This window comes from Leuciscus leuciscus, assembly GCF_965113295.1.
Source record: "Leuciscus leuciscus genome assembly, chromosome: 12".
In the NCBI taxonomy this organism is placed as follows: Eukaryota; Metazoa; Chordata; class Actinopteri; order Cypriniformes; family Leuciscidae; genus Leuciscus; species Leuciscus leuciscus.
The window spans coordinates 3,456,413-3,469,995 of record NC_138736.1 but is presented as its reverse complement, the minus strand read 5'-3'; the positions used below and the strand labels follow the sequence as shown (position 1 = coordinate 3,469,995).

The following is a 13,583-nucleotide window of genomic DNA, read 5'->3' as shown; positions in this document are numbered from 1 at the left end:
GTTTACATAGAAAAACTATGGAAAAGTAGCATCTAAAGCGAGCCATGTCATGCAAGAGACAAATAAGCAAGCGCAATTGTCAAACACATCTGTATGAAATGAAAAAGTAGGGCAGAAAAATGCTCAAAATTGACGTTTTTTTGGCCTTAATTATGAATATGTTAGTCTTACTGTTATCTATATGCTAGTGTGCTCCAAAACAATGACAAAATTCGCATTTAGAAGATATAAGCGTTTAAAACTTACAGTCTCTCACTTCCGCCAATATGCTTTCCATTGGGGCGAATGAAGTCTGGTTTCACGTTAATGTCACGCGAACGGCCGCAGATCCGGTCCAGAGACACGACAGCACAGAGCGGATCATAGTCGGTGCAAACCACAAAACTTATCGTATTATAAAGTTAACTCTATCCTTTTCTAAGCTCACTTCCGAGTTTTCCGGGAGAAGAGGGTGAATTTACGCATAAATCCGAAAGAAAAATTCCTTTACTGAAACAACATGCTCGTGCCCACAGCCCATTATAACGTACCGATCAACAATCATTATAACAGTATTTAAAAGACAAAATAAATGCATTTACACTTATCTGAAAATTTGAATATCAGAAATTTCACAATCTATTAACAATTTTAATAATATTTTGAATACAGCGCCTATGAAGTGTCATGTGACAAGCTTCACGCGTAGAATATAGGAATGTGAAGCATTCTATAAATGTTTGCATTTTAAATATATTCACTCTAAATAAATACTTTTTTTGCAACAAATCTATATCAGTCGTGTATTTTTTGATATAGTAGATGCTTTACGAGTGACAGGTTTTTTCTAAAGGGCTTTAAAAGGCGTGAAATTGACTTTTTTCCTGTCGGATGCCTTTGACGTCACATGCTCATGCACTGTAAAAATAGGTCTTGGGACTGGACTTTATTAAATTCAATAAAGCATGACAACAAAAAACATACATTTAAATAACATTAATGGGAAACGTATCTAACCAGTAAAACACAAGTTTTCGTTTACCCAATACTAGACAGTTGACAGTGTTGGAATATATAAATTGAATGTATGTGTTAAGTTTCTGCATCTTGACACTGGCCAAGACTCAACATCTGGCTCTGTGGCTCTGCGGACAGATGTGTCTCGAAGAAACCTGGTGCTGACATCATAATTACAACACAACCCTTACTAGCTATTGATCGACCTCATGGTTGAGACACATGTATTCTGGTGTGTTCTCAAACACACAGCCACAGAGTAATTAAAGCACTAAAAGTCCATTAAACCTTTTAACAAGACCAATAATAAAATTAATTATGAAACCTCACTTAAATAATGCCACAGTAGCTTTGTGCATGCTAGCTTAGCCAGACAACAATAATAAATCATAGTGCAATTAAACACAGTCATTATAACTCTCTCCCTTAGCCAGTCCAACTCGGCCTATTGAAGCACATAAATTCTGTTGAAACAAGAGCTTGTTCTTTCCTCTGTGGAGTGAAAGTGCTCCCAAAACTTTTCCAGCTTTAGATTTGCAGCTCTCTGCAGGTACTGAGGGAAACAGCTAACAGCTGGAACAAAGTCATTCTCGTTTCACACCGTTCAAGTCATGAAGCCAAGCTTTTCACAACAATGCAGACTATAAAAAGTCCCCATTCGATCAAAGTAATATTTTATAAGGCCACCTCGTTTTAAAACTATCCTCCTGCCATGAACCATTGTTAAAGCATGTGAGGCAGACCATGTGACATTGATGGCAATTAAGCATTCTAGGTGAGAATTAACTCTTGACCAGTCCCAAATATGCGCAGTGATGATGAATCTTAATTATGATAAGCATGATTAATATCAACATTCACGGCACGCACAATCAACCATGTAAAGTGAAGGGCCGTAACTCAGAATTTTGTTTTAAATCTTGCTGGACTAGAACAAATTGTCTCAAGGTGACTTTGACCCAGGTAAAAACTGATGAAGTTGCATTTTGCATATCTCAAACTGCATGGACACGCTCCTAAAAAAGCACGTACTAATTTAAAATGTTTGCCATTTTAATTAGATTGTGCTCTGAGATTGGGTTATCTGATGAACTTATGGGGGCGTCGTGATTCAGCGACATTTGAGCCGGAACAGAGTAGAAAAGCCTTATATAATGAACTCGGTTAGTTTCGCACAAGTTTAAATAGGTTATTGTGGTGGTACAGCTCAGCTGAATGGCACCTTAAAACTAAAAATAACAATGCTATAAAGCAACCCGTTCAGCGGGGAAGCTAAAAACTCTTTATGCTTCATTAAATAAGACAGTACGAGATATATTTCTAAGAATTACAGTTCGCTTGGGGGCATCTATTATTTTAAATGTAGAAAAGCATCAACATTCTGTTGACTCTTTGTCATAGTCACAAGCACTATGATATTATTATCAGTGCAGTGAAAAAATGGGTTTATTATTTTATGGAATCATCTATAATGACACCATGGCAAGCAGCTGCATCCTCCACTGTAGCCAGAAGCCCAGGAACGAAAGGTCAAAGGGGTCACCTCATCCAGATCTTCGCCCAGATGTGTCCTCTACGACAGGTAGCCGTGTCTTTCTTCTTCAATTAACGGCCGCTGCAAAAATATCACTCCTGAGGTATTTGAGGCGAACTCAAAAGAGATATTATTTATATCTGCTGTCTATGAAAGGGAAACAACATATGTGCGGGGAACTGGAGGGAGAAAAGAGTAAATGAGCTTTGAGGAAATTGGCAGAGAAGCTCGGCATGAGGCAGCCTCGATTCCAGGGATCCCAGATCGTACTGACAACCATTTTCCCCTCAAACAAGAGGCCCACCGTGAGCGCCGGTCACAAACAAGCCTCGCTTGTGAAACAATGAGGCTGCAAATATCTCACTGACTGTACTAAACGCATCTCGGCTGAGAACAATGAGGCGGAAAGAATCGAACGAGAAAGCCAAGGCGCATGCGACCTGCTCGCGAATTCACAAGGCAAAAGGTCAATCGTGTAACGCCTCCCCTGAATCATTGCCATTGGCTGTCGTCGAGGGACATGTGACTCCTCTCTGTCAAGCCAAATGCACTTCAGAATAGACTTTGATGTAATTTCTTCATTCACAGAAGTTGACCCAAAAAAAGTCTGGCTCTGTACTGTCTTCATGGAGGGCAGAGGTCTAGGTCCAACATCTCTAGGAAATGTGCCAGTCTTCTGGTAAAAATAGCACTGTACAGAAACATAAACATGGATTTATTGGATCTAATTACGGTATTCAACCCATTGCTTTTGAATATAGCCAGTGGTTGACATTTAGTTAAAGAACAACTACAGTACCCTGGTCAAATATTACTCCAGTAAAAGTATTGTTTTTAAATGTCTATCTATCTATCTATCTATCTATCTATCTATCTATCTATCTATCTATCTATCTATCTATCTATCTATCTATCTATCTATCTATCTATCTGTCTGTCTATCTATCTATCTATCTATCTATCTATCTATCTATCTATCTATCTATCTATCTATCTATCTATCTATCTATCTATCTATCTATCTATCTATCTATCTATCTATCTGTTCATCCATCCATCCATCCATCCATCCATCCATCCATCTAATCATTTTGTTTGGCCTATTACACTTTTTGAACAATTTTAACTTTCAAACAAGGCTCTGTCAAGCTAACATCAAAGTCTGCTATCTGACTTTTCCTTACATTCAACTTCATATTGCATATCTGCATCCTGTTTGAGCATAAACTTAATTTGAACTGAGGTCAAATTTAATTCAAATTCAGGAATTTAATTGAAATACAAAAATCATTCACAATTAAATTCTGAATGGGGCACAACCCTGATAAACCTATAATGGTTTTGAATGTAGTAAAGTAAAAGTTTCCCAAAATGAAGATACTTTGATAGTGTTCTGAGTATATAAACAGAGTAAAAAGACGGTCCACTGTTGAATACAGCGTTCCTTAAACCTCTGAAAAGCCAGAATCTGCTGAATACTGCAGTAGGACAGATGTATTCCAGCATGATGAAAACAAACACAGCTTTTCTCTTTTTTTACACTGCGGCTGCACTAGCAGTTTGTAAACGTGTTTGTGAATGTTGATAGGTGTGTATGGACTGAGCAACTCTGTCACAACAGGTAGTGTTGAGAATGAGTTGCTAAAATAGACAGCTCCACACCTCTGCACCTGAGCCTTCATGACAGACACAGGGCTCCAATCAGACCATGTTTCCAACACAGCTGTCTCCCTGGAAGCCTTACACTCTTCTAAGGTCATCGGAAATGCCTCAGTGTGGCTGTATATGCTGCAACAGTGCTTCATTTAAAAAAATAAATAAAATGTTGCACTGGATCAACACACAGAAATTGATTCAGTCCTTGCTGAGAGACAGCGAGACTGCTTTTATACACCGTTTAATAGCCTCTGTTAAAGAAAATCAGTTCTTCGGGGTCAAAATAAAATCATTGTATGAATCACTGTGCGCTTGTGTGTACTTGTGAAGTACTTCATGCACTCAAAGCCCTTTACATGTAATGAGGTCGCGACTCAGCCATCACTCATGTAGCCTAGCATTGTGTGTCAGTCCTCTGAACATCATCTAGTTTGTGGACAGAGCCTTTTGTTATTCTCTTCCTTGACACTTTATAACAAGCTATGGCTGAAAAGGTGGTAATCGAGACCATAGATCACACTAATGAAATTGTTAGTGCCCCCTGCTGGCCCCTAATAACCTACACTGAGGATACAAGACCACCGTGGAAGCTGCCTGGCATGAGTGCTGCTGGTATGTAGATGGAATAATGGGACTATATATATATAGAGAGAGAGAGAGAGAGAGAGAGTATGCATTGGATGTGCACACTCATTTTTGCAATGGCACGCTCATGTGATAAATACCCAGCTAACAGGGAACATTCTCAGAAATTTGGCTAACGTTCTGGCTAACATTATTTCAGTAACGTTGATAGAACTTTTTTTTATGTTTGTCTAACAGTTTTTAAAATATTTTCAAAATGTTGAGAGGACCTTCAAAAGTAACATTCCTATATTGTTTGCAAATTGATGAAATGGAATGTTTGCATAATCAAGAATTTGTTTTAAATTAAAACGTCTAAAAAGCTGGACGTTTTGAATGTTCAGAGAGCATAATCGGAGACGTTCACAAAACCTTTCTAGAACACATTTTTTTGGTAGTTGGGTAACATTAACATCGTCTGACAATCCCATGCATAATTCACTAATGAAATACATGGGAATTCGGTGTGATTGGCTTGAATCTGAATTTCCTTAATGGTGTACCCCAAAATTATGTTTTTCTGCAGTGTGATCTTTGGGGATTTCAGGTTTTTTCTCTAGACACACAATAATTAAAAAGCAAAATGAGGCTGGGTATATGCTTGTAAACACTCTTACACCATGCACACCACCAAGCATCAAATGCAAGAAAAAAAACTAGCAAGGCAATAGCTGGTAATTTTTACAAGGAAATGCAACATTCCATATTTTTTATTCCTCACATTAAGTCACCAAAATGAATAACCAGCATTTAAAGGCAGGGTAGGGTAGGCAATATTTTAAAGAGGCTAACAATAACAAACTGTTACGGTTGATCCAAACAAGCATATTAATATTAATATTTAGATCACTTATATTATTGAATGCTATCAGGATGTGAAGAGAGTTACAACCAGTATAACAAAAAGTGTTTCTAAAAAATAAAAATGTCCTACCCTACTGGTTCAGTGAATGATTCAATGATTCACTTGAATCGTGATTCCAGAATCGTTTGATTCAACATTAATTCAACATTAGCAGGTTTGGCATCATGTTTATTGATTTTATTATTATTTAATTAGAGCAATAAATATTTATGGTCTGTATGCACTCACCATGTTACAGGCAAGGTTGAGTGAATGGGTGAATGTGAGGCTATGTAAAGTGCTTTGGTGGCCATAGGTCTGTGAAAGCGCTATATAAATCGTGAGCTTAGAATTATAAGGTTCTATCTCCGTTTAGGGTAGTTCTGAGATATTGAGCTTCAAAGTTTTTAAATCCCAACTGGCAATGGAGAGATGGAACCTTTTTATTTGATTAATAACTACTAACAAAATATTTTTTTACAAAAATAACACCACACAGGCATTAATAAACACCTAATGGATCAGATTATGTCAAAAACTCAATTTCGACCAAAATGGAGATAGAACCTTATAATTCTAAGCTCACGAAATGCAGTCCATTTTTACCAAGGTTTGGTAAAATATTAGTTTTTAGACCCTGCTTACACTGCATATTTAGTTTTTCTTTAAATAACCACAAAACCAAACATCACAGGTTTTTATGAGACCTTTCTCTTAAAACATCATCCCTTCTGAAAAGCCATCCATCTGTCAATGTCAATGTCATTGTGTTTTGTTTTTTTTGTACTGCAAGCTGTTTAACACTTCAAATGTAGTCAAGAGACCAAAGTAGGTGTGAGTATTTGTTTATGACTAATGCAACGCTGATCACCAGGAGCTATTAAGGAGAAGAACAGATGGGTGATCCACTGTTCATGCAACGCTTGGTTACTGTGAGAGATTCACTCGAACTCCTGATCGATTCGAGAAAAGGTGATGCATATCCAGGTAGCAACAGTACGGTCTGCAGCAGAAGCACGGATCTCGACTGATTCCCTTCAGATGAGGTATTCATGACCCGTTATGTTCATTTCACATGTCCACTGACAAACAGAAACCATCTAATTGGATCCATTTTATCAAGGTTGCTCAATTTCCCTAGAGACTTAATTCTAACCTGAGGGCAGTGAGCCATTTGTCAACTGACGGGAGACGCTACAGTAATGTTACACAACAAGCCTCACACATGCAAGAAATCATCCTGCAAGCGGTGCATATACTCACACAAACAACCTTAAACCATGCTTTTTGTAGTTCCTAAAATCTATGAGACTGCAGACATCTGGGGACTTTAATGACCCTGCTCTGCACCTGGCTCTTCAACAGCCACGCTTTGCTCATGGAGATTAAAAGCCTCATTGAGGCGAGCCAGAGAAGAGGCAGTGTTACACAGCGGCGAACTGTAACATGCTGGATTTTACACTTGTAAGATAGGGCACTGCTCCCAAGTATGATGCCTCTTCCAGCTATTAATCTGTCCCCTCAGGACTTGTCCGTATGTTAACCACTGAGTAGACGTTTGGCTTCTAGCTGCTGATCTGTGGTCAGTTTATGGCAACTAATTCGAAATGAGTGAGATCGAAAAGCCAAGCAAACTAGGCAGGTTGACATCACAGCAGCCTTAGACTCGTATATTAGTTTTCCCCAATAAATTCTGATTTATTAAGCAGACTTTCAGAATAAACAAACTGAAAGAGCACTGCTGTTTTCTGAAATTATTTATGGCATAACTTATGGAAATAAACAAGACTTAAACAAGACTCTGTTAATGAGAACATATGCTTCCATTATTCGACAGTTAGTCCGTTTTTTCCTTCGATTTCATCGTCGTGTTGTTTAAGCTGCAAACTAAAATTTTAGGATATCGTTGGTAGATCTTAAAAAGCAAAAAATCGTCTGTACAGAATTTATCTACTAGATATGGCCCATGCATGATCTATCTTCAACCGTAATGTCCCATATATCATGTTGTGATAATTCATTACATTTTTTTTTTTTTACAATGAAGAATGAGTAGAGATTACATTTATATGAATCTACCACCTGGACTCCTGTGGAGCAACTGGGGTTTAGGTCAGTGAGTTTTTAATTCAGCATCAGTAGAAATATATGTTCATAATTAAGTTTAGTCCTAAGGCCTGCTGATGTGAAACCATGAAGCATATATCTGTGCACATCCCTGCTGGGTGGAAACCATGCTTAAACCAGTGTAAAATGGTCTTGGACTCGTTTGCTGGTTTAAAAGGGAGTTTAGGCACGCCAACCAGTTTGGACAGGCTATCAGCAAGACCATCTTAAACCACCAGCAAACCATCTTAGGCTCTAGATGTTTCTTATTTATTAATTAAGGTCTAATGTGTCTTCGTGCCATACGTTTATGTATGTATTTATTTATTTATTTAAGTACATCAAACAACTGTACGTCATAATGACTCACTGGATAGCGCTCTCTCTCTCTCTCTCTCTCTCTCTCTCTCTCTCTCTCTCTCTCTCTCTCTCTCTCTCGCGCAGTAAGGCAGTGATATGAGGTCTAGATCGCATTAATTATCCTCGGGATCTCGTCACACTGCCACCACGCGACGGGTTATCAGCAAACAAGACTGCATCTCGCACACTTTACGGCCACTGGTAGCCCACTGCTGTTTGTCCGTATCTCTCCAACTAGGAAACACATCAAGCCCATTTCAGTACCATTTCACTCCGCGTGACGTCATACTTGATGCGCTAAAGCATTAGATATAGTAAGTATATCGAAAAATAATCAAACTGTTGTTCAAATCTATAAAATAATGAGTTAATTTGATTTATTATTTATAACGTGGCGGTCCTGTTCCTACAAGCCGTTTAGCATCAGATGAATCAGCTCTGATGCAAATTAAAATGCTAGGCAGGTGGTAATGACCAAGACACATCAGGCAGAAGTGCTGCCCAGGGCTTTGCCTCCACCCTACTAAATTCAATCAAACTGCAAATGTTTTTTTTTTTTTTCGAAACCAGAAACCTAAGATAAAACATTCTGCAGGTTTCTAAAACTTATTTTCTAAAAGCCCTATATATTTCATTTCCCACAGAGATAGATGAGAGCTCACACCAAGCCTCCTCCAAATAAATCCATTGAAAGGGTGTTTCAAACCTATATGCGACCATGTATCATGTATATGGAGACGCCGTGCAACAGTTAAATCCCCCGAAATCAAGGCTGATCAATAGACGTCCAGACGCGTCAATCCCATCGCGAGATTGACAAGTGTAAGGTCGAAATCTTCGTGTCACGCGTTATCCAGCCAGTTCTTGACTACTTATAGACGTGTTAATGGTGCATTTTGTTTGGCTGTATATCTACTATACCAAAAGGAATCGTGATTCTATTTCCATTCCCGACCAATCGAGCTGCGTTACCCGAAAATTACACGCGTTAATTTGAGATTCCCCATAATTTGCTGTTTCCTAACAGTGCTTATATGAAACCACCCTGTATGCATATCTAAATCAGCTCTACGCCCCATATATTACTTTGTGATCCATCATTTAATGGCCACAAGCAACTCACGTCTCCGCTCGAGCATACTGCAAGAATATTTATTGAGTCCTCGCTCAATGCCTGCATTGAGTAAACGCGCTTTTATTCTCAAGCATTCTGCTGCACGCTTGGCTCTCCTCTCTCTACATCCACTCCAAGCTCGTTCCCATCCATAAACACTGATGCAAAACCTTCGAATAACTCCTCGAGACTGTCGACTTACCTCGCACGCATGTGACCATCATAAAAAATATCAGATTCCAAAATGTAACTCCAGTTTTAATCCCCATTATTTTCTTTGCTTGGGAGTCCACCGGACCACATCTAATACATCCTCTCTTGAAAACGGTCAGGAATCCCGTGGATGTGACGCTGTGCCCCTCTGTGTCATCTATGCTCATGTTCACATGAAGGTAGTTGTTCTCTCCCTCAGCCAGAAGCGGAGCGGATCGCGGTGTGGCTCGAAGTGAACGGTGATGCTGGGATCCCACAGCAACCTTGACGAGGACTCAACCATCTCGCCAAAAGGGGCCAAACTCTGTGCGCTGTGATCTCGCTCACCGACTCCTATTCACTGCTATTCAGTGGCTTAACTGTGTGATCTCACTCTTTCATAATTGCTCAAATAAAACATTTAGTGTCGAGATACATTTATGAGTGAATGAATGGGACACAGCTGCTGTGATGGGGGGAAAACTCTGAGCTCCTAATATGGGCAAGCTGGTCTATTGGATGGTTTTTAAAGATGTTTTAAGCATTTGAATTAGATGAAAACCAGCTTAGGCTTGTTTAAGATGCTTTCCCCCCAGCAAAGATTTAAAAAAAGGTATTTGGCAGTAGTGCATACATATGCAAATATAACATTTGCATGGCTTATTGTTTTTTGTTTTTTAAATGTAAAATTAGCTTAATATTTTAATGTATTCTCATCAAAGAATCCATTGGCCACACACATATACACGGATGAGTTTACTGCTTAAATGTTTACATAATAATATTATGATGGGAAGACATTCACCATCTAAAGGCTGCTGTTAAACTATTCCATGTTTAATTCAATCCAATATTATGTAGAGGTGTTCATCATTTAATTTTATTGAGCTCTTGGGTCCTTGTGTAACTAACTATTTTATTGAAAATCTTGAGGCCGACATAATCTTGGTTTACTCTACCAGCCTAGCGTTAGTATTATCATCATAATTATTTCCTACGAAAGGCATCTTTGTAAGATATTTGTCAGTGAATGTGAGATCTAAGACTGGGTGATTGCACTGCAGAAGGACACTCCTGCCATCTACAGGCTAAACATCCAGTCAAAGCTCATTCTTAGAAGTGTGCAGACATTCATTCCCTCTCTCTCTCCACTTCCCATGTGCCTGAAACACAACACACACACGCACACACACGCACACACACACACACACACACACACACACACACACACACACACACACACACACACACACACACACACACACACACACACACACACACACACACACACACACACACACACACACGCACACGTTTCACTATATTAGTGAGGACATTGCATCAACTTCCACTGATTTTACATCAGGTTAAAGGGTTAGTTCACCAAAAAATGAAAATTCTTTCAGTAATTACTCACCCTCATGTTGTTCCAACCCCGTAAGACTTTCGTTCATCTTCGGAACACAAATTAAGATATTTTTGATTAAATCTGAGAGCTGGATCACGGCTTCTATGGGATCGAAACTTGCTGACCCAGAAAAGTTAGTAAAGGCAATGTTAAAATAGTCCAGGTGACTAACTCAACCTTAAGTTTATCAAGTGACGAGAATACTTTTTGTGTGCAAAAAAACAAACAAAAATAACGACTTTATTCAACTATTCATTTTCTTCTGTGATTGATGTTCTTCTGTGTTCCTCTGAGTGAGTTCACGTAGTGTAACAACGCAGCGCTTCTGGGTTGTACGTCAGAACGTAGGCTCATGATTGGCCAGCATCACACACATGACCAGATTCAGCCAATAGTGAGCCTCCGTTCTGACATACAACCCAGAAGCGCTGCGCTGTTACACTACGTGAACTCACTCAGAGAAACACAGAAGAACATCAATAGTTGAATAAAGTCGTTATTTGTTTTTTTAATTTTTTTCATTTTTGGGTGAACTAACCCTTTAAAGATGTTCTATCGCCTAACCCTAAACCAACCAAACACAGAAACATGTGCAAAACACTAGATTTAAATAAAAACATATTTTGAAAAAAATTTAACTAGTGAGGATATATTCCATATAGTAATTATATATAAGTGAGGACAATTGGACCTCATAAATATAGCCAAACCTGCGCGTGCACACACACACACACACGCACGCACTAACCCTCACACACACACACACACACACACACACACACACACACACACACACACACACACACACACACACACACACACACGCACGCACGCACGCACGCACTAACCCTCACACACACACACACACACACTCACGCACACGCACTAACCCGCACACACACACACACATGCCTTCTAAATCATGGATTATAAATGCAATAAATTGATCAAAGTGGTACCCATTCAGACACACACACACACACACACACACACACACACACACACACACACACACGACAATTAGATACAATAGTAAACAAAGAAGTTTCAAGGGATTGCATTCACCACTAATTTTCATCTCACCATCATCTAAACCAAACCTTCAGACATAACGGTCCAATCCGATGGATGGATGGATGGATGGATGGATAGATAGATAGATAGATAGACCTGAACATTATAAATAGCCAAAAAGTTGAGTTAAGGAAATACTCAACAAAGTCATTCATTCAAGTTTTTAGCCACTTCATGCTCTCAAGCACTAATTAGATAGTGTAACTCCGTCCTCATTAGTCCTGCAGATCCACACCCATCTGAACAGAGGAAAGGGCAATAAATCATATAGTCATAGGCATATAAGCATATAACCTTGACTCATCGCAGTCTCTCAATGACAGGATCGGGAAAGAGAAGGAGATGGTGGAAAATCCACCAGAGAATGAATCATGACTGCACCTCATCAAATCCACATTTCTCATCTGCTTCGAGTACAAGAGACTAACCTTCTTCTCCCTCCCTCCTTCAACACACCAAATTAAAATCCAGTTAAGGGCCTTAAATATCAGATTGGCTCAATGAAACTGGACGTTTGGGGAATGATCTATGCGCATTCAATTAGAATTCATAAACAGTGTTAATGTGTGTTGTTTGCCAGTCTCCATATACCAGTAAGTTTGAACTGTACATGAGAGCGGTACATTAGCCTCAGCAATATTAGAAGCACTATATGATTAGTTACATGATCATTTAGCCAACATTTTTAATCCAAACTCAATCAGCATACAGTAATTGCTCTCCCTGGAGCGCTAGATAAAAGAAAACAATTTAGACTCATTGTAACTCTACAGTATACGCTTGGATTGAACCTTCCTAAGCTACATTTTTATCTGTAAACTTAAAAGGGTCCTTTTAAAAATAGAAATTCCCTGTTGAAATAAAATAGCTTGATATACTGTATGAACACATATAAGTTTCAAAACTGAAAACACCCTCTCAGGACCAAAAAGACCATCTGTTGACATTAAGCTGAAACCAAGACTCAATCCAAAGACATAAATATACAGAACAAATGACGACATCAATGTCCAAAAGCTTGGGCCGGGCTGGTGCAAGAATTAAAACATTCTATTATTACAAAACACTGAAAGTTAACAATCTAGAAGTTGGTTAAACGTTGTGTTGTTTTTGACTCAGAGAGGTTTATTTTTAGCATGTACTCTGATCATTTCAGTCCAACCTGAACAGTTTGTGCAGTGCATTTCAGCACATATGTTTTTTGTGAACCTGCAAAGAGGCTGTCAGTGAAGAATGGGGCAGTGCCAACTATACTGGACCCGACAGAAAATATACAACCTATAAGCATTTGCTGCATCCAAAATCAAGTTCTTCCCATATATGATAAAAACAGTACGCCAAAAGAGTAGTGTGTTCGAGAAGCAGGAGGGGTAAAGTACCCGAATGACCTACTGCCTCCACCGAGATCCTCAAATGTGCATTCGATAGACACTTTATTATCCCATGAGGCCACGGGATTTATGAATGACCGTGAAGCGACAAAACTGACGCTGGTAGATCTGACAGAACCAACATGGCGGATGTAGTACATCTGTATTTCATTTATACTATAGTCATAGAACATACTTTTTTAACGGCCGTGACGTAAATTCAAATGTAGTACCTTCTCAGACAGTATGTGATTTCGAACACACCAATTATCTAAAATTAATAATAAAAAAATAAAAAAATAAAA

General features: G+C 38.9%; 1 protein-coding gene across 1 annotated transcript in view; it reads right to left on the bottom strand.

The window, feature by feature from the left end:
• Positions 1-9,768, bottom strand: part of csmd3b (CUB and Sushi multiple domains 3b) — a 466,880-nt gene extending 457,112 nt beyond the window's left edge. Inside the window, exon 1 of the mRNA XM_082185594.1 lies at positions 9,437-9,768. Coding sequence (XP_082041720.1) covers positions 9,437-9,614 — 178 coding nt within the window. The 5' untranslated portion in view covers positions 9,615-9,768. The remainder of the gene's footprint in view (positions 1-9,436) is intronic.
• Positions 9,769-13,583: the final 3,815 nt, after the last annotated feature.